The 20,225-nt window shown below is 40.3% G+C and overlaps 1 protein-coding gene across 1 annotated transcript in view; it reads right to left on the reverse strand.

The window, feature by feature from the left end:
* Window positions 1-20,225, reverse strand: part of SNRNP200 (small nuclear ribonucleoprotein U5 subunit 200) — an 82,960-nt gene that overhangs the window by 57,587 nt on the left and 5,148 nt on the right. Inside the window, exons 2-24 of the mRNA XM_073622059.1 lie at window positions 15,781-15,944; window positions 15,165-15,336; window positions 13,756-13,948; window positions 10,623-10,678; window positions 10,445-10,543; window positions 10,213-10,365; window positions 8,588-8,687; window positions 6,214-6,350; window positions 6,052-6,129; window positions 5,786-5,959; window positions 5,554-5,691; window positions 5,081-5,236; window positions 4,426-4,596; window positions 4,118-4,311; window positions 3,771-3,894; window positions 3,195-3,344; window positions 2,992-3,102; window positions 2,614-2,745; window positions 2,299-2,487; window positions 1,499-1,696; window positions 1,251-1,403; window positions 999-1,079; window positions 839-922 (exon numbers count right to left, since the gene is read on the reverse strand). Coding sequence (XP_073478160.1) covers window positions 839-922; window positions 999-1,079; window positions 1,251-1,403; window positions 1,499-1,696; window positions 2,299-2,487; window positions 2,614-2,745; window positions 2,992-3,102; window positions 3,195-3,344; window positions 3,771-3,894; window positions 4,118-4,311; window positions 4,426-4,596; window positions 5,081-5,236; window positions 5,554-5,691; window positions 5,786-5,959; window positions 6,052-6,129; window positions 6,214-6,350; window positions 8,588-8,687; window positions 10,213-10,365; window positions 10,445-10,543; window positions 10,623-10,678; window positions 13,756-13,948; window positions 15,165-15,336; window positions 15,781-15,944 — 3,207 coding nt within the window. The remainder of the gene's footprint in view (window positions 1-838; window positions 923-998; window positions 1,080-1,250; window positions 1,404-1,498; window positions 1,697-2,298; window positions 2,488-2,613; window positions 2,746-2,991; window positions 3,103-3,194; window positions 3,345-3,770; window positions 3,895-4,117; window positions 4,312-4,425; window positions 4,597-5,080; window positions 5,237-5,553; window positions 5,692-5,785; window positions 5,960-6,051; window positions 6,130-6,213; window positions 6,351-8,587; window positions 8,688-10,212; window positions 10,366-10,444; window positions 10,544-10,622; window positions 10,679-13,755; window positions 13,949-15,164; window positions 15,337-15,780; window positions 15,945-20,225) is intronic.

The following is a 20,225-nucleotide window of genomic DNA, read 5'->3' on the forward strand; positions in this document are numbered from 1 at the left end:
TGGTCTTTTCTCCATAGGCTTTAAACGAGAAGCTATCTCCCTGCAATCTTTCTGAGAAAAGGCTGTGCATATGCAGAAGTCATGTCAAAGCCATGTCACCTGCCAATGTGATGAGGGGGGATGAGGGGGTGGGAGCAGAGCTCTGAGGTATTAGCCCTTTTAGTAGGTTGCACAGCAAATTAAAGCATTATGGTATTGCTCCTCCACTTGTGAGCTTTACCCCACTGGCCAGGCAATGGTATTGCTCCTCCACTTGTGAGCTTTACCTCACTGGCCAGGCAATAAGGCTCCATTCACAACTGAGCGTATCATTTTCAGGTGTTTTTTCAGAGTTTAGCAGCGTTTTTTTTACTGGTGCTTTTTCAAGGTTAAAAGGTCACCAATGTAAAAGCAGTAAAACACCTGTCAAATCTGTCAAAAAAGAAGCTCATGTAATTTTTTGAGCTTCAGGCAACAAAACGCTCAGATGTGAACAGGTGCCATTGAAATTAATGTGATTTTGCTTGTTGGGCGCTTTGGAACTTTTGAGATGAGCGTTTAACGAGTTGAAAACGCTCAGGTGTGAATGCAGCCTTAGAGCGCAGTTTTAGCTTAGTGTCCTAGATTTATGGGGATCACTAGCTCCACAAGTGTTACTAAAAAGCTACAGGCACAAGTTCATACAAGCAACTCCATCTAAAGTTTTGTTTTTTTTCTTTTCAAGAATGTAGGAGTTGAACCTCTGTCAGGTAATATGCTTTCTTGTCCCTGTTCTTTTGGTGTATTTTGTAGTGTCAACAGTTATTTTTTCCAAAAGACTAAAAAAAAAAAAACACAAGTGCAGAACTGCTTACAGTACCTGTGTGACATACACCATGTCTGCCATTAGAGCAAAACCTTCCAGTTTCAGCTGTGAGATGAAGGCCTGGAGCAAGACATTAATCTGCAGAAAGAGGGAAAAGGGATTAGCTAGGAACATGCAATTAATTTTCAAGGATAGTAAGGAATGCTGCACACACCTTAGCACTTGGCTCCTCTATACTCTCCTTTACAGGTATTGGTACCCTTTCTAGCAGCTTCTGCAGCTCTAGCTTCTCTTCCTGCAAAACAGATAACATCCGTTATGGGAAGTGCATTACTCTAGCATGTACAATATTTTTTCAATGCAAATACAAAGCACTGAGATGCACTTACTTTCATTCCATGTATTTATTTATTGCTTGCAAATGATATTACATTATGAGCCTTGCACATGACTGTCCTTTACTCACCTCTCTGACGGTGATATTCTTGAACTCAGAAGACAATGAAAAGACACGGAACAACTCGATCTCACTGAGAGTTGGCTTTAGGAGCTGATTATATGTCTGCATAGACTCATTGGTGATGTAGTAATGACTGGCAATACGGCCTAATTCAGTAACCTATAAAATCAAAGCAATTGCTGAGCTAGATATGTTCCAAAATAAATGTGTTTGACAATAAAATTGCTCACATACGAATGTTTATAAATTTATACCTGGAAATTTCCCATCTTCTTATCATACTTTAGCAAATTGTTCTTATCCAACATTAGAGCTGCTGTGTGGATCAAATCTAGCCGCCTTTGCTCCAATAAGGGATCAGATTTCAGATCATCGTGGGAAATTCCATACAGATTGGGTGAACGAAGCATACGTATGTACAGGTAAGCGTAACCTAGCCAGTTCACAGCATCCTACAAAAGACAGAGACCGTATAAAAGCATATATGCATTTTTTTTTCCTCCCATGTAAGAGTAATAATGTAAAGTAAACGAGGATCACACAACACAGAATAAGAATCAAAGTACATCTTTAATACTGCTCTATGCTCTGTTGTGTCATTAAAAGGTACCTACAAAAATAAAAAGACTTTTGCATGACCTGCCCATTTATACTCCGTTCAAGAACACAGTATATGTCTTTAGCACCACCTGATACCATCTAGCCAAGGATGCTCAGGAAAACAATGGATAGATGCTCCAAGCTATTAGCTTTGGTGTTATAGGGGAATTTATTTATATACAGTTCTTAAAACTGTTATAAAAGTTTTTTTTGTTTTTTTTTCGATCATTTTCCACAGATTCTTCCCCCCCAAAAATATCTCCAATTCCATTGCATCAGAGAATTTTACAACCTACATCCCATGATGCAATGTCCAACATTACGATGGCCTATTAGCAAAGTTGCCAAAGTTTCACAGCCTGCCAATGGCTATGAAAATGCAGACCACGACCAGTCAACATTTAAAAATAATATGCACCATCTTAAATTAAAACTTCAGAGAAACAAAAATTACCTTAGCATTCTGCACATTTCCCAGGACCACCTCAGCATTCAGCATGTCTGGGAGTTTGGCCACCATTTGACTCTCAATAGGTAACTGCTGGTTAAGCAGGGACAAATAATACTGCAGCTCTCCATGAGATGTGATGAGGATACCTTCACCCTTTGTGTCATACTGAGGACGCCCGGCTCTACCCAGCATCTAATATTAAGAAAGTACAACTAAAATTTACACAGGATAATACAATCCTATTTAAAGAAATACATAAATTAAATTAAACAATGACAGAAGAAAACAATTGCTTGAAAACAGATGGATTATACCAACCTGCAGGATATCCAGTGCTCCCAACTCAGTCCATCTTCCCTTTTCTGGACTGTAAATCTGAGTCCCTTTAATGATGACAGTGTGAGCTGGAAGATTGACACCCCAGGCAAGTGTAGCTGTGGAAACCAGAACCTGCACACAAAGGAAAAAAAAAAAACATATGAATTGCACCACTTTCATGTGCAGTAAAATACGAGACATCCAAATGGGACAAGAACATACAGGTCATAATAGGCGATTATTACATTAACCTTTATTCAATGAGCAAACCCTTTGAAATTTGTCTTATACATGAACCCTAGGGGACTACCTCTTCCTATTTTTGCGTTGCTGTGATATACATCATTTTCATTAACATAACGTGAGAACTGAGGTTACCTGAATGTGCTTGTCTGCAAACAGATCCTCCACAAGAGTTCTATCTACCCGACTCATTCCTGCATGGTGAATGGCAAAACCATATGGCAGGAGGTCTTTCAACTCCAAGTTCTACAGAAGAAAGAAATGAAAAAAATAAAATAAAATAAAAACGTAAAAGTGATCAATATAGAGAAAGCCACGAAAAAATACAGAATACATACCTTGCATTGATCAGCCTCAGAACGCAGCACCTCAGTAGATGCAGATCCCTCCCGCAAGAAAAGACCCAATGTATCCTTTTCAAGGCACATGTCCCTGATCGCTCTGGATGTCTTACCAGTTTCTTTCCTAGAATGGACAAACACCAGTACCTGGGAAGAAAATGGCTCACTTTTACAAGGATTAAAGCAAAATTTTGACTCACAATTTATTCACTTTTTGTGGTGACAGGTTTGGTTTTTCAGGGTAACTGCTGAAGTGAATTGTACTTATATGCTTATAACTGTTCACTGCAGAAAAGAGAAATACTGCATAACATGCCCTCAAGTAAATATTTCTAAGGATTATGAGAACGTTGTTAACAACAATTGAGGCAGATGACAGCATAAGTGGTCCGCTCATACAATTTTTAATATATGCCACTGCAGCGCAGCCTGCAGCCTAGACTCCAGCAACAGGTTTTTATCTCATTCAGACAGGTTGCAGCACAACACTGACATTCATTTCTTGGTCCAAGGTGCACGGGTCACACAGAATTGTATATGAACGAATATCATGGGAATGGCAAAAATACATACCTGGTTTTTCCCAGCATGCTCCATGATCTTCTCATATACAATCTCATTCATGATCTGGAAACGTTTAATAGCCTTTTTCTCTGTGATCCCAACATACGTCTGCTCCAGAGGTACTGGTCGAAAACTAAAAACAAAGAACATAAAGGACTTATTTGGACATTTAAAAAAAAATACAAATTACAAAGAAACCATTTAAAAATTAAATAACTCATCTATAAACTAATACACTAACATTTTGACAGATATTACAAAACATCAAATGTTCCTTGCAGTAAATAAGGAAACCCAATCTAGCAAGTCACGATTATTAACATTTTTAGCATTATACTATAAAATACCAGCAGTACCTATTGTCAAAGTAGAAAAGTCCTTTGGCAGAGTCCACACGAAGGAAGGTGCCCACATCTTCATAGTTAGGCAGAGTTGCACTAAGGCCAACCAACCTAACATCTTCCTGTGACATTTCTATGTTACGAATAGATCGGGCAACGAGGGACTCCAATACAGGACCTCGGTCATCATGCAAAAGGTGGATCTCATCCTGCAGTAAACAATACATTATAATAAGTAATAGAATTTCCTTTTTTATCCTGTCTGTAGCAAAAAATTGTTAAGTGCTGTAGCGCTTAGAATTATTTGCTTTTATAGATCTTACCAGTATTATTAAACGAACAAGCTGAGTGTAAGTTCGCTCTCCTCCTTTACGGGTAATGATGTCCCACTTCTCTGGCGTGCACACAATAATTTGGGTGGCATTTATCTCTTCCTTACACAGCTGGTGATCACCAGTCAGCTCAGCTACTGTGATACCATATGTAGACAACCTCTAGAGACACAAATTAAAAAGGGAAGAATATCAATTAAAACCTAATGTAACAGGACTAGAGTAGAGAGTAGAACGCAGCTTTTTTTAAAAATTGGACAAACTGTATGGAGGGTTAACCGTGTTTTTTTTTTTTGCCATCTGTGGATTTCCCTCTACTTTGTGTCCCATAGCCAAAACGAAGTGGGAGGAAATGCCTGAGGGAATGCCTGGTTATCACCAGGGTCACCAAAATTAGTGTTGTTCCCTTTGGAAGATTTCCCCTTTATTGCTGTTTTGGGGACAACCCTAAAGTTTTTTTCTCACTTTCAGTGTTAATCATAAAGATACTAACTAGAGAGGATGAATCTCCCTAACAAGGACACAGACGGCAATAAAAATCTGACAAATGTTCAAATCCCTCTCCAGACACTCCAAAACTAAAAAAGTTTGCCTTTAGGTATACTAGTATAAAGCTTTATAGGAAAAAAAAATAAAAAAAATTTACCTTGCTGAAACTTCCCACCATTTCCTGTACCAAGGATCGCATGGGTGCAACATAAATAATTTTAAAGTTGTCCACGTTGATCGTGCCATCCACATTTATGTGTTTCCCAATTTCCCGCAGCATGCACATCAGAGCTACGTTTGTTTTTCCAGCTCCCTAATCAGTGTAAAGAACAAAAAGTGGGAGAAGGATGCTTAGAAGACAGACTGTCTGTACAAATGGGCCAGTCCTGTCCAAAATAAATTTGTCATAGAAAACCTGTGCAGGAAAGGAGAAACCGCACTGCCTTTAAAAATGTGTGTTATTCTGTCACTCTGTACAAACCGCAATTCTTAAATAAAGATTTTTTTTTAAAAATCTGTTTTCTTTTACGTAAGTTTAAAGGCAACTTGGATTAAAATTAACTGCTACAAAAACATACAAGACACATGCCTAGTGTAATGTCACCTCTAGAGGGCAGGTAAGTAACTTACGGTAGGGGCACAGAGAAGCAGATTTTCATCGGTTTCCATTGCAGCTTTAAAGAGTTTGCTCTGTATTCTGTTTAAAGTCTTAAACCCATCAAATCCAGCCTGGGCATATTTTGGAAGTTTCTCAACAGGCACTAGTTGCTGAGGGAAGACAAAAAAAAAAAAAAAATAGAGGATGTATCTAGATGAACACTAAGAATAATACTGTATGGTATTAATGGATCTTTTCACTAACCTCATCAGAAGCAAACGGTTTTGGTTTGAGGGCAGGTACATGAACTTCCTCATAACCTTTCCTTTGACGCCTGAATGAGCCATCTGGCAGCTGACAGCGCTTGTTGGCCATGAAATGACTACCTTGAGCAAAGACCAAATCTTCCAAATCCAAAACTTGGCGAGGAGTGAAGTTCTGTGAGAAGTAAACACTAGTTAAGTAAAAAACATCATAGACCAGTTCATGAGACATAACCTAGTGTTAGGAAATTGCTGAAGTTTGCTTACATCTTGCTCCAACTCCATACTTTCCAAATCAGTGTCAACACGCGACTGTCTCACCCTCTCACGACGTGTGCGTTCCTCCTGCAGGTAAAAACATACAATAAAGAACACTGACACAAAGAAAAATGTTCATGCTAGAGCCTTCCAAGAGTGACCACCTCTTACCCGAATCAGATCCTCCTTTTCAGTCTCCTGCAGCTGATACAGATATTTGGACAGCTCTGAGTCTGCCTCCATTTTATTTATAATCCTCTCTTTTTCTGCTTCACTTTGAGCACTGGCCAGGAGTGTACAGTACAGAACTGTAAAAAAAAATAGGGAACAAAAGATTTAATCATTTAAAAAGTGATCCGTTAGCAACCAGTCAATTGCTTATTTTTTTTTTTTTTAAGGTACAGCAGAAAAGTGATAGAATCTAATGAGATACTTTAGGTAATTTCTTTTCTTGGAAAAAATAAATCTCAGACGATCAAACTTGGTCAAGCTTTTTTCCCTAAAAACATTTATAAGGGGGGGGTCGCTAACAGGAATGACTACTGGGGGTAAAAGGGCGTATTAAGATTTTGGTGAAAACGTGTGATCACCAGCATTGTTTTGTACTGCCCAAGCAGTACAAAAGGAAAGGTGACTGTTTATTTAATAAAAGGGATTGTTCATTGAGCTTAGTAAATAAGATACCCCGTTCAATTTAATCAAGCAATTATGAGAACAGGAAAAATCCTGCGTATTTTTTTTTTCACCCAGGAAGGAACTCCGCTTTAACTCCCTACAGACTCGCCAGATTTTCCCCCCAACGACTCTTTTCTCTGTTCGAGAGGTCGTGGTCAGGTAGGTGATCATATTCTGTGGACCTGCAAGAGTCTGACTAGTTTTTGGCAACAGACATTTCAATTAATCTCCAAAACCACAGGCATGTTGACTGCCCCAGATCCACCCCTTGCTCTACTTAATTTGGGTATAGAAAACTTCCCTACCCAATACTGCAGTTACACTCAATGTGCTTTTAGCAGCTAAATCCCTAATAACCAGAATGTGGTGAAAGGACTTATAGACATGGTTAATCTTCACTACACCTTTGAAAGGTCCCTCACCATTAAAACAAACACCTTATCTAGATTTCAACAGGCATGGAAATTGTGGGTTAAAGATATTTATGTTTGATCCGAGATGCTCTCCTTATTTAGTTGTTGCCCACTTTGTTTTTACAGTAGATGTCTATCCCATTGTTTATCTTCCCTTTTCCCTTCCATTTGTATTGTCTGTATTTCAGACTAGGCACACAACTTCTTCTGTTGGTATTGAGTTGCATTAATACAAATGACGTATTCTTACCCTTTAAAACCAATAAAAATGTATTGTTGGGGAAAAGAAAAAAGAAAAGATAAGTTCACCTTCGGGAACATGTAATATGTTCCTGCTCGGCGATCCGCTGCCTCTGTGTGACAGCAGTACAGGAAGAAGTCCCCCCTACCAGCCATCACTTTTTGAATCATGAAGGCACATGATCCCTGTGCCGAACACGCGTAGGAGAGGGGCCAGGACAGAGCTGTCAGCACGGAGGAAGAGGCGAGACGAGTACACCATACCGCACGCCATACCAGCGATCTGTTTCTCTTATGCAAAGCCCTGAATAGGATGGTGCACTCACGCACCCACACAATGTGAGTACCCCTAGGAAGGGAATGTTTGTCTTTAGAATAAATTCCTTTACAATGTTACACTATGGAGTTTCTTCTCTTATTTATGAATCTGAATGCTATTAATTGAGCAAGTTGGAAGTCAACACCTGCATATCTTTAGAGCCCAGGAGTGGCTCCCAAGCGTGTTTTGACATAGTTTGGGTACTGTGTCACACGCTCTGAGGTGAGCGCATATGCTTTTGGGGGTCACCGGAGAACACTGAAGCATGTTGTATTTTCTTACACTTCTTGGATGAGCATGATGGATATCACTGTTGATGGACACTGTATTTGTGCACTTTGTATTTATTATTTATGAACTTATTTATAACTTTATTGAAAGAGTGAATACTCTTTCAAACCTGAGTTTGCACTTGGATTTCTAATATTCCATGGACGTTGCACTTTCATCACTAAATAATTTATCACAGATTGATAGTTATTAATTACTGTCTTGGGTATATTAGGTTACATTTTTTGATTATATATATTTTTCTATACACTGATTTTTATTTATTATATTTTTTTATATATATATATATATTTTTTTTTGTTATTATAAATTCTCTAGCGCAAGCGCTTTTATTTTATTTACATTCCTTGCATATATTACCTTTTGTACCACCACCCCTTCCCTTTAGAATGTAAGCTCTATGAGCAGGACCCTCCTGCCCTTCTGTATTGAACTGTACTGCAATAGTGCTGTGCTCCCTCTATATTGTAAAGCGCTGCGTAAACTGTTGGCGCTATATAAATCATGTATAATAATAATAATAATGTAAAAAGAGTGAAGTTAAAATACAAGACCTTACATTTAAAATTTATCAGAGACAATATAGCTTTTCATAAGAAGTACTCACTCATCATACGATGCTGCCTCAAAATTTTAATGAAGTCAAAAGTGTTAAACCCCAGCAGCAAGACCAACTGATTTTCACATTCACGGTCATCTCCTGCAGTCTTAAAAGAAATGGAAAAAAAAAAAAATACATTTTAGTTTGCTGAAAATTTGCTAATTTCAAGTTTTGGTTGTGGGATGCAACTCTTCTACAGATGTTCTGAATGATGAAGTCAGTCATATCATCTGTTATAGAGAACATGGAAACCAGCAAAGTTAGTGAAGGTTTAGTGTAATATGGATGTGTCATGTTTATGGCACAGTCCTGTCAGCCAAATATGGCTTTAACCGCTTCCCGCCCACCGTACGCGAAAGGACGTCCTTGGCTTTGAGCGAGGATGTCTGAGTGATGCCTGTAGCTACAGGCATCATTCAGATATCTTCTTTCTGAGCCGGCGAATCTGTGCACCATAAGAATAATCATAGTGGCTGTTCCGCCGCTTGATCGTTCTTACGGGAGGCGAGATGTGACGTGTGTGTCCGTGTCGTCTCCCCCCCCCCCCCCCCCCCCCCACGCCGCCCTCCGGTGCTTCTACCGACTAACCGCTGCAATCGGTGAGTCGGACACAGGATCCGCCAGCCCCAGATGTTGAGCATAGAGATTTCTGGCGGACCAGATGGAGTCTCTATGATTGTTCAGTGGCCAGGCGCGATGTTATGACGTCACGCCCAGCCTCTGTATTTAAAAAAAATGGTGCAGCATCGGCTGGGAAGCGGTGATCTTTTTTTTTGTTTTTTTTTTTTTTTTTTTATTTCAGGCTTCCCAGCCTAGAGGTGAGATATGGGGTCTCATTGACCCCATATCTCACTGTAAAGTGCACCTGTCATACTTATTCCTATTACATTCCCTGTAATGGAAATAAAAGTGATCCAAAAAAAAAATTGGGGGAAAAAAAAAAAAAAAAAGAGTCAAGCTAAAATAAATAAGGTAAAATTAACAAAAAAAAAAAAAAAATCTAAAGCGCCCCTGTCCCCGTGAGCTAGCACGCAGAAGCGAACGCATACGTAAGTCCCGCCCACATATGAAAACGGTGTTCAAACCACACATGTGAGATATCACCACGAAGGTTAGAGCGAGAGCAATAATTTTGGTCCTAGACCTCCTCTGTAACCAGTAAAAAATTTTTAAAGCGTCGCCTAAGGGGATTTTTAAGTAGCGAACTTTGGTGCCATTCCACGAGTGTGTGCAATTTTGAAGCGTAACATGTTAGGTATCTATTTACTCGGCGTAACTTCATCTCACATTATGCAAAAACATTGGGCTAACTTTACTGTTTTGTTTTTTTTAAAGCACAAAGCTGTTTTTTTTTTTCCCCAAAAAAAAGGCATTCGAAAAATTGCTGCGCAAATACCGTGCAAGATAAAAATTTGCAATGACCGCCATTGTAATCTCTAGGGTCTTTGCTAAAAAAACATATATAATATTTGGGGGTTCTATGTAATTTTCTAGCAAAAAAAATTATGATTTTTACATATACGAGAGAAATGTCAGAATTGGCCTGGTAGGCAAGTGGTTAAATCGGTCTACCCTCCTACACAGCATTATGTCTTATATTAAAATATAAGTTCGTTTCAAAGGTTACATACTTTTAAAATTTCCAGAACTTCATCAGCCTTCTTCTGAGATACAATGGCATCATCATAAAATCTGCTAAGCTGCCTTTGCAACCAGAAAGCATCAATATCACGTGGGTGAAGATCCTTTTTTTTAGTACTCATAAGCTCTCCAGATGACACAAGCTGTGGAAAAAAACTAAATGAGATCACAAAACATAGTGCCCCAATTCTAAAACATTATACAGTATTTGTGTCCACTTACATTGGCTGAGAGTGTCCCATGCACAACAGCTTCATCTCCATCTGCATCTTCATCGGAAGCATCATCCCTCACCTCTCCATACACATCTTCATCGCCAACCTACAGAGCAAGAGAATTAAATAGCACCCACACTACATATCAAGAGGAAAAAGAACTTGGAAATTTCTATATCGCTCACCTCTTCATCAGACTCAAACTGCACATTGACTCCATAGGTTTCATCTATATTCTCATCTGTAAGAAAACACGATGAAACATTTTCAAGTAGGAAATTTCAGTTTCAACTTTTTATTGCTGTGCCTCGACAGAACAGTTGGCCACAATGCATTTAAATTGAAGCACAAACTACCTTTGGTTTTTGTGCAAAGCTGGTGTTTGACTTTTTTTTACCCTTTTTTTCCCGCACAGGAATCGCGCTGGTTCCCGCCTTGCATGTGTGTAAACCGAGCCTCAAAATAAAAAAACATTTTTAAAAGCACCCGTTCCCTGTGCTTGTGCACAAAGGTGAGCGCATGTGTCCATCCCGTGCACACATCAATGGTTTTGAACATGTGAAGTATCACCACGACTATCAGATTTTTGTCAGTAATTCTAGCACCAGACCTCCGTAAATCTAAAGTGGGAACCTGTAAAAGCTTTTAAAGCGTTGTCCATGGATAGCAAAATGTACATTGTTTGTTGCCGTTGCACACTTTTAAAGTGTGGCATGTTTGGTATCTATTCACTAGGCATAACATCATATTTTACCAAAAAACTGGGTTACGTATTGTTTTTTTGCATTAAAATTCAAAAAAGGGTATTTAAAAAAAAAAAAAAAAAAAAGTGTGTTTTAAATACAGCTGTGCAAATACTGTGACATAGAAATTTGTAACAAACACTAATTTATTCTTAAGGGCCTCTGCTGTAAAAATATATTTTTATATATAGTAAAAACATGACGTTTAAATTCCATTTTCACCCGGTATTCCTTCCGAGTTAGAGGGCTCTGGCTGTTCGAGTTGCCGGCTCTTTCAATTACTCCTTTTTTAAATGGTTTGCAGAGGCATAGAGCAGGGCACTGGTATGAGATTTTACTTCACTTAAGTAACACAGGGTAGTAGCAATGTCAGTTTTGTTATTGTTTGTACCTTCAGGTAAGTCTTATTACTGGATTACCTGTAGGTACAAGTTAAAAAGCAGAGTTTACTACCACTTTAATAAAGGAAGAATTTTATTTTGCATCCAGGTGATGCATTCCTGTTGCTGGTGCTACGCATTACGAACAACTTATAACTTATCGATTTTTCCAACCAAGACTGATGCTATAAAGTAGCATAGTGTTTCTGTTAACTTGACAAAGCTAAATGCAGAGGCCAAACATAGGAGCTCCATAGCGAACCTAAACTTCACGATATGAGGCATGCACATGCTCCGCACATTACCACAGGCCCTGCTAGGTATCTAGCAGGGCCTGTCCACTATACCTAAACAGCCAAACATTAGGGCTCAAACATTTTCACTTGAGAATGGGGCATGCCTAGCCATTTGCTAGCACCGACTTCATAAAGCCTGTATTTGCATTGATTTTTTGGGAGAGAGGCAGATCACACAAGTAAACCAGGAGCAAGCACCTTACAGTACCATAAAGAGCATTACTGCAGGTTTTTTTGGGGTTTTTTTTTTTTCTTAACAACCTGCACTTTTGCAGTCTCTTTTTAAAAATTATACCAATACTTAATACTGATTTCTTTACTAACATTTAAGTTGCTGGGACTTTCATAGAAAAGCCTGGCATTGACTTTAAGGCTAGGTAAGGGGAGGGATGGGTAAAATGTTTCTACTTCAGAGAGACATAAAACATAGATGGGGACATTTTTCAAGTAACAGGTCAAACTTCCTCGTTTTCCACCATTTCAAAATGGATTCATACAACAGTGAAATCAGGCCTATGCTCTTGCGGCCCCCGCAAGGCTCCATTTCCAACTACTGCGCATTCTACCAGGGTGCTAAGCAGATCCTTGGCCTTTCATCACTCTGCTTCTGTTGTTAAGGTTTGCAAGGTGGCCACTTGGTTGTCAATTCACACGTTTAGCAAATTATATAAGGCTGATAACGCTGCCTCTGCTCTTGAATTACACCTAGGGGTTGGTTCCTAGTTCTGTTTGATTGTGGGCCCACCCCTTCTGTTTTTCTGGCACTGCTTTGGGATGTCCTATCCAAGAGAAATTAAGCTGTGTTCTTCAATGAACGATAGAGAAAATTGCAAGTTAGACTTCCCGGTAACTTGTTTTCCAATAGGCTTTCAGGACAGCACCCGGAGAGATCATGGCTCCTCCTCCCACAGGAAACACCTCATCAATTTAAAGACTTAATTGATGAGGTGTTTCCTGTGGGAGGAGGAGCCATGATCTCTCCGGGTGCTGTCCTGAAAGACGTTTTGGAAAACTGGATTTTTGTACTCACCGTAAAATCCTCATTTCAGTTCATTAAAGGACACAGCACCTGCCCAGTCTTGTTTCGTTGTCGCCCTTATAGTGCTGGCAACTAACTGAATCCTGGGTTGCAGATGGAGGGTTTGCCCACCACCAGAGGGCTGTCCCTTAGGCATGCATTTTGTTTAAGTTGCACTAATGTTCAGCATCAAACCCATCTGTGAGAAATTAAGCTGTCCTTCAATGAACGACCGAAAATAAAAATTATAGACCGTTCATCAGGGCACTCTCTGGTAGCCTTTAAAAACTGTGTGTCCATCCTGGAGAAATCTGCTGCAAAGCTGAAAAACACAGCACCCTGAGCGCTTCTGCTATTCTCTAAGGTAATTAATCATTACCTGCATACATCCATTTCTATGTCCTGTGGTAGCACATAATTCAGTAAGCTGTCCGTCTGTAACCAGAATCAGTCACATGGTTTCTCTCAGCATTTATCTTAGGGCTCGCTCACACTATACGTGCATGGAAACGGATGGGAACTGATAGGAAAACCGCGCAGACATCAAGTTTACATCAGTTTTTATGCATGTCATTTATGTACCCTATTTACACCAATGTTGATGTCATGTCAGTTTTTTTCCCGCACAAAAATCTGCATACACGTTGCAGATTCCTGCACAGAAAAAATCCACACGATACCAGTGTTGTGGTGTGAAAAGGGGTACATAGAGAACAATTATTTTTTTTTGTGCCCTTGCAGAAGGCATGCAGAAAAACTCTCATCTCTGCACCTTACCTTGCCTTACGTAGGCAAGCGCAGTTCTACTTATTTAGTTATTTCTGCGTTTCAAGTGTGAACTCATTATCTATGCATTTTATTGCAATAAAAACTATACACACCCATATTTTGAATTTCTTTGTCCCCTCCGTAATCTGTAATCTTCTTGCCCAAGTTGACCAGCACATGGTAACGTGTGTCATCTGTCTGTCCCAGGAGTTGTTCTGTTTCTCGTCTCCTCTCTTTATCTCGCAGTTTGTCATTTTTTAGCACAGCCAAAACCTCATCTGCTGCACCACACAGGATATCTCGGGGCTGGAAAGACAGAGATATGTAAATAAATACCTACACAGATGTCTTCTGATTTTCTAGCTCATATCACTACAACCTCTCACACATTACTGCCACACCTCATGTGTGACAAACACACTGCTTCTGGTCAAAACGGATTTAAAGTGTGAGTAAAGCCAAAACTTATTTTTAAGTTTTCGATAATGTAGAGGGATTAAAACGCCTGCCAATTTTTATTGCCGTCTGTGTCCCCATTAGGGAGATTCACCCTCCCCATTTGTCCTGTTTGCCATTATCATTGAAAGTGAAAGTAAAAGAAAATACCACATTTTGGGTTGACACTTGAACAGTAATAGAAGAGAAATCTTCCAATGGGGACACTAGTTCTGGTGACACCCTGGGATTACCTTACTTTGAAGGGATTCTCTCATTTTCTGTTTTGACTATGGATCAGGCAGTGAAGGGAAATCGTCCCTATGGGACACAGATAACCAAACAAAACAGATAGGAAGGGTTATAACCCTTCCTTTCTCAAAAATGAAAAAACATGATTTATTTGCACTTTAAATAATGAAAAACAGTCTTTACCAAGATGGAATTGTGCAGCCTACAGCTCAGCATGCATGGCTATGTAAATGTGCTCTAGCGCATTAACTTAAGTTTAAACTGGCTAAGGAGAACAATAGAAAAAGACACTAGTACCCAGAGTTCTTATCATCCACTGCCAATAAATGTTCACCTGAGTTAAAGCGGAGTTCCACCCAGAAATGGAACTTCCGCTGATCAGATTCCTCCTCCCCTCCGGTCTCATATTTGGCACCCTAAAGGGGGGAGGGAGGAGTAGATTGCAGATTGCTGTTAACAAGCAGAGTGACAACAGCCTACATGTGGACAATTTTTTGGAATCCACTTTTATAACCATATTGGTCAAATGTACCCCCACTGAATAGTAGCAAAGCTAATATTTTTCATGTGCTTTCATGGTATTATCTTATGATATTCAGAGATCCTGAATGGCTCTTCACACCAGAAGTAACTTTATGTGTATGTTATGTTTTATATTACATTTTATCCCCCTAAAGAAAGTGTAATCGTGACACTGCAGAAGGTACACAGAAAGCTTGTCCAAGAAGGAAATTTCTATCTAGCAAGCTGTAAGCCAGTAAAATTTGGATTGTTTCAACACAGAAAAATAAAACACCACTGCCTGAGCCAGTAACCGATAAAGCCAGAAATGTACCTGATCTCCTAAAGCAGCCTGGATGAAACTGAGTAGGACTTCATATGTCTCACGGGTCTCTTTGGTTTTGGGTTTGTAGATAATTCCCACCATTTCATCAATGCCTTCTGATAGAAGGGTGAATCCCTTCATTTTGTTTATGTCATGTCTGTCTTCATCTCGTTTTCTCCTCCTGAAAGAGATGGCAGCATTTGGAATAGTGACTTGTCTGCTCTCCGTGTGTGTAATGCTCATACAATTTACTTTTTCAGGCTTTGCAAATTAGAGGAATGCTTTCTTACAACCTGTCCTTTGAGTCATTACTCGTTTCAAAGTTCTCAAAACAGTATGACAAGAGCAGCAAATTATAATGGCATGTACAGTTTACTAACAGCAGAAAACTTGTTATTTACAAATTCTATTGCAACAATACTTGCAAAATTGAAAAGATGAGAAACAAATCATGGTTTAGGGAAAGAACTCTAGCTAACCTTATCGCAATTTTTTTTTTCTTGTTGGCCCTTACTGACTTCCTCCTAAATTTTGCATTGTTTTGTACATCCCTGAACTAACACTTTACCAGCTCAGTAGGTCTACACAAATATTAATTTTAAAAGGCAGTGGTTAAAGCACTCACTTAGCCCGCCTTTCTTCCTGCATTTGTGGTTTGGTCTTTTGAGCCTTGTCACCCATACGGGACCCCTCCAACTTCCCCACCAATGATAACACCTCTCCAGTGGGCTCATCACGACGGGTTCGGTCTATCAAAGAACGATCTGCTTGAAGTACAAGGTTGGAGTTCTGTGTAGAAATAAAAAATAAAAATGAATAAAAAGATGACTTCAGTAGAAAAATACAATACTTATACGCCAGGGTATATTCCTATATATGGCTCAAATGTATCCCCCCATATTGCACATGTAACGCTCTCATTCATATTATAGCTTGACATTGCTATATGTGTTTTGCAAAGTTATTGCATTTTCTATTTAATTGGTGTTTTTTTTTCTTTTTTATAGGGCAACTCCACCCAAAAATTATGTTAGTTTTGTGCAGTATGGGAAGAGTTAGAACCTCTGTCAAGTTATTATCGATGTCTATTTCAAAGTCAGTGCGATTTCTTGTCCCAGAGCCACGACAGGGAAAAAAAAAAACAAAACAAAAAAAAAACCCAGGAAACTTCCCCAAAACAAGGAAAAAAATCCCACGTTTGATGCGGTTACCTAGAATAAGTGCCCACACTTGAAGACAGCTCCTCCACTCCTGTTGACGACTGTGAAATTTTCTATTCACTTTCATTTGCTGTCATGGTACCAAAGGTCACCAATATCAGGTAACAGTATTGGAGTTTTTGAACTAAAGTGATTGTAAAGCTTAATTTTTTCTTTTTTTTAACGTATTAAACATGTTATACTCACCTGCTCTGTGCAACAGTTTTGCACAGAGCAGCCACGATCCTCTTCTTCAGGGATTCCCTGCTGGAGCTCCGGGCTGCTCCTCTTTGGCGAGTGACCACCATATAAAGCAGCTTTTCTATTGGGGAACTTGTGCAGCTCAATTTTGAGGTGCCCCTGTCTGCATCTATAGACAGACAGTGTGGCACGGCCCTGACTCCCGTCACAGAATTTAAATTACAGCAGTGGGAGTGAAAGGGCAGAGAGACGCTGCTCTCATACACAGTGTGGAATCAAGTAGGTATGGGGGGATCCCCTGGTGCAGAAGGTTTTTTACCTTAATGCAAAGAAAGCATTAAAGTAAGCGGGGGGATGGGATAGAGCAATTTTTGGGGATAAGTTATTACAATCGTTTTAGAATAATGTGCTATGTTGGTACAGGTTCATTGACGATTTATTTGTTATCTGGACGGGTACAGAATCATCACTAATCGAATTTATCAAACGTTTAAATACTAATCAGTTTAACCTACGTTTTACATTTACTTATGATTATAATCGTATCTCTTTTCTCGATTTAAAGATCATCAAAAACCCCACCAGTCAAATAGCAACAGACCTATATCGGAAACCGACGGCGGGCAACACGTTGCTCCATGCCTCCAGCTCTCATCCCGTCCCCCGATACGCAGTCTCCCGTACGCCCAATATTTAAGGCTGCGTCGTAACTGCACAGAATGTATGTACTCATTGCATCTGTTTCTTTAGCCCAACGGCTGTAGGGGACCTGTTGATGGCCACGTCTGACCACTGAGCATCGTTTTACACAAACAAGTTTACCTGCTTTTATCCTTGGAACACGGCTGTGTTTTGAGTTCTGCCTTTGATCCCCGGGTGCCATACTACTTACATGCTATTGGATTGACGTTTCCCTTTCCCCGTCCCTTATCTCTACCCCCAAACACCTTCCCTCTCTTTCTCTCCCCCCTACCGCCCCCCCTTCAACTCACGCTGGATCTGACAGCAAGACATCAGACTCCCAGGGAAACTACAGACACCAGTTGGGGGGGGGGGGTGTTGGCTGGAGATATAGAGAGAATGATCGGCTGCCTAGCCCCCAGATGCATTTTTGGGGCATCAGGCAATGAAAGTTGCAGTGAGTGGGCTGACAGAAGTCCAGGTGCCATGACACGTTCTGGTCACCATGGCAACCTTGGCTTTATTGAACCCTGCTTTAGAACCACTTTAACAAGCTATTCAACAACAGCTTCAAACTATCAGGGCGAATTCCCTTATGAGACTTTGAAGTTGGCTCTTATTGAAGGTCCAACAACAAGGTACTCACATAATAGCATGTGCATGTTTATTAAACAGCTGCCCTAACATGCCTGAATGTCTGACTACCCTCTGATGTCTATGGCACCCTTAGGCCCCACTCACACCTGAGCGTAGCGTTTTCAGGCAGAAAATCGCCCGATTTTGCACAGGTCAAAAGGTCACCAATGTAAAAAGCAAAACAACCCCAAAATCTGCCTAAAAGAAAAAAATCCATAACTTGTTTGAGCTTCAGGCGTTTTGGAGTGGAGATGTGAACCATCTCCATAGAGAAATAGTTGATTTTTTTTTTTTTCCCCTCCAGCATTTTGTAGCTTCAGGCTTCAAGCTACAAAATGCTCAGGTGTGAATGGGGCCTTAAGGCTGCTTTATGTGGAAAAAAAAATTAAGCAACTGTGCCAGCTTTTCTATATGGTTTCCACTTTTCCAATTTATATATACAGTCAGGTCTATAAATATTGGGACATCAACACAATTCTAATCTTTTTGGCTCTATACACCACCACAATGGATTTGAAATAAAACGAACAAGATGTGCTTTAACTTCATACTTTCAGCTTTAATTTGAGGGTATTTACATCCAAATCTGGTGAACGGTGTTGGAATTACAACAGTTTGTATATGTGCTTCCCACTTTAAGGGACCAAAAGTAATGGGACAGATTAACAATCATCCAAACTTTTATTTTTTAATACTTGGTTGTAAATCCTTTGCAGTCAATTACAGCCTGAAATCTGGAATGCACAGACATCACCAGAGGCTGGGTTTCATCCCTGGTGATGCTCTGCCAGGCCTCTACTGCAACTGTCTTCAGTTCTTGCTTGTTCTTGGGGCATTTTCCCTTCAGTTTTGTCTTCAGCAAGTGAAATGCATGCTCAATCGGATTCAGGTCAGGTGATTGACTTGGCCATTGCATAACATTCCACTTCTTTCCCTTAAAAAACTCTTTGGTTGCTTTTGCAGTATGCTTCGGGTCATTGTCCATCTGCACTGTAAATGCGCCGTCCAATGAGTTCTGAAGCATTTTGCTGAATATGAGCAGATAATATTGCCCAAAACACTTCAGAATTCATCCTGCTGCTTTTGTCAGCAGTCACATCATCAATACAAGAGAACCAGTTCCATTGGCAGCCATACATGCCCACGCCATGACACTACCACCACCATGCTTCACTGATGAGGTGGTACGCTTTGGATCATGAGCAACTGTTGTGAAGGGTGTTTTCTTCACCAGGTAAAGAATTCTTTGGTCATCCACCACAGTTGTTTTCCGTGGTCTTCTGGGTCTTTTGGTGTTGCTGAGCTCACCGGTGCGTTCTTTCTTTTTAAGGATGTTCCAAACAGTTGATTTGGCCACACCTAATGTTTTTGCTATCTCTCTGATGGGCTTGTTTTGTTTTTTCAGAATAATGATGGCTTGCTTCACTGATAGTGAGAGGTGACAGCAACAGATTCCAAATGCAAATAGCACACTTGGAATGAACTCTCGGCCTTTTATCTGCTCCTTGTAAATGGGAAAAGGGAATAACACACACCTGGCCATGGACCAGCTGAGCAGCCAATTGTCCCATTACTTTTGGTCCCTTAAAAAGTGGGAGGCACATATACAAACTGTTGTATTCCTACACCGTTCATCTGATTTGAATGTAAATACCCTCAAATTAAAGCTGAAAGTCTGCTGTTAAAGCACATCTTGATCGTTTCATTTCAAATCCATTGTGGTGGTGTATAGAGCCAAAAAAGATCAGAATTGTGTCGATGTCCCAATATTTATGGACCTGACTATATCTATCTATCTATATATATAATTAGGGGTGCAATGGATCGTCACCGATCCGTGATCCGAACGGTTCAGCCTGTTCAGATCGGCACACACGAGATCCGCGGAGCGCTCGGCCTTAGGAAAGGCCGCAGCTTCGGCCATCTTGGTACACCTGGCGGCGGCCTAGGTGAGCAGCGCGCTGTCATCATCAGCTGCCTCAACTGCAAGCAAGCAAGCTCCAATTGTAGGGGAGATGTGGATATTACATAGGGGGTGGTGTGGATATTAGTGGGGGAGATGTCCATTACAATGAGTGCAGATGTCGTGGATATTACAGTGGGGGGAGATGTCGTGGATATTACAGTGGGGGGAGATGTCGTGGATATTACAGTGGGGGGAGGTGACGTGGATATTACAGTGGGGGGGAGGTGACGTGGATATTACAGTGGGGGGGGGTGACGTGGATATTACAGTGGGGGGGGGTGACGTGGATATTACAGTGGGGGGGAGGTGACGTGGATATTACAGTGGGGGGGAGGTGACGTGGATATTACAGTGGGGGGGAGGTGACGTGGATATTACAGTGGGGGG

The sequence above is a fragment of the Aquarana catesbeiana genome, linkage group LG03 (genome assembly GCF_042186555.1).
Source record: "Aquarana catesbeiana isolate 2022-GZ linkage group LG03, ASM4218655v1, whole genome shotgun sequence".
Classification (NCBI taxonomy): Eukaryota; Metazoa; Chordata; class Amphibia; order Anura; family Ranidae; genus Aquarana; species Aquarana catesbeiana.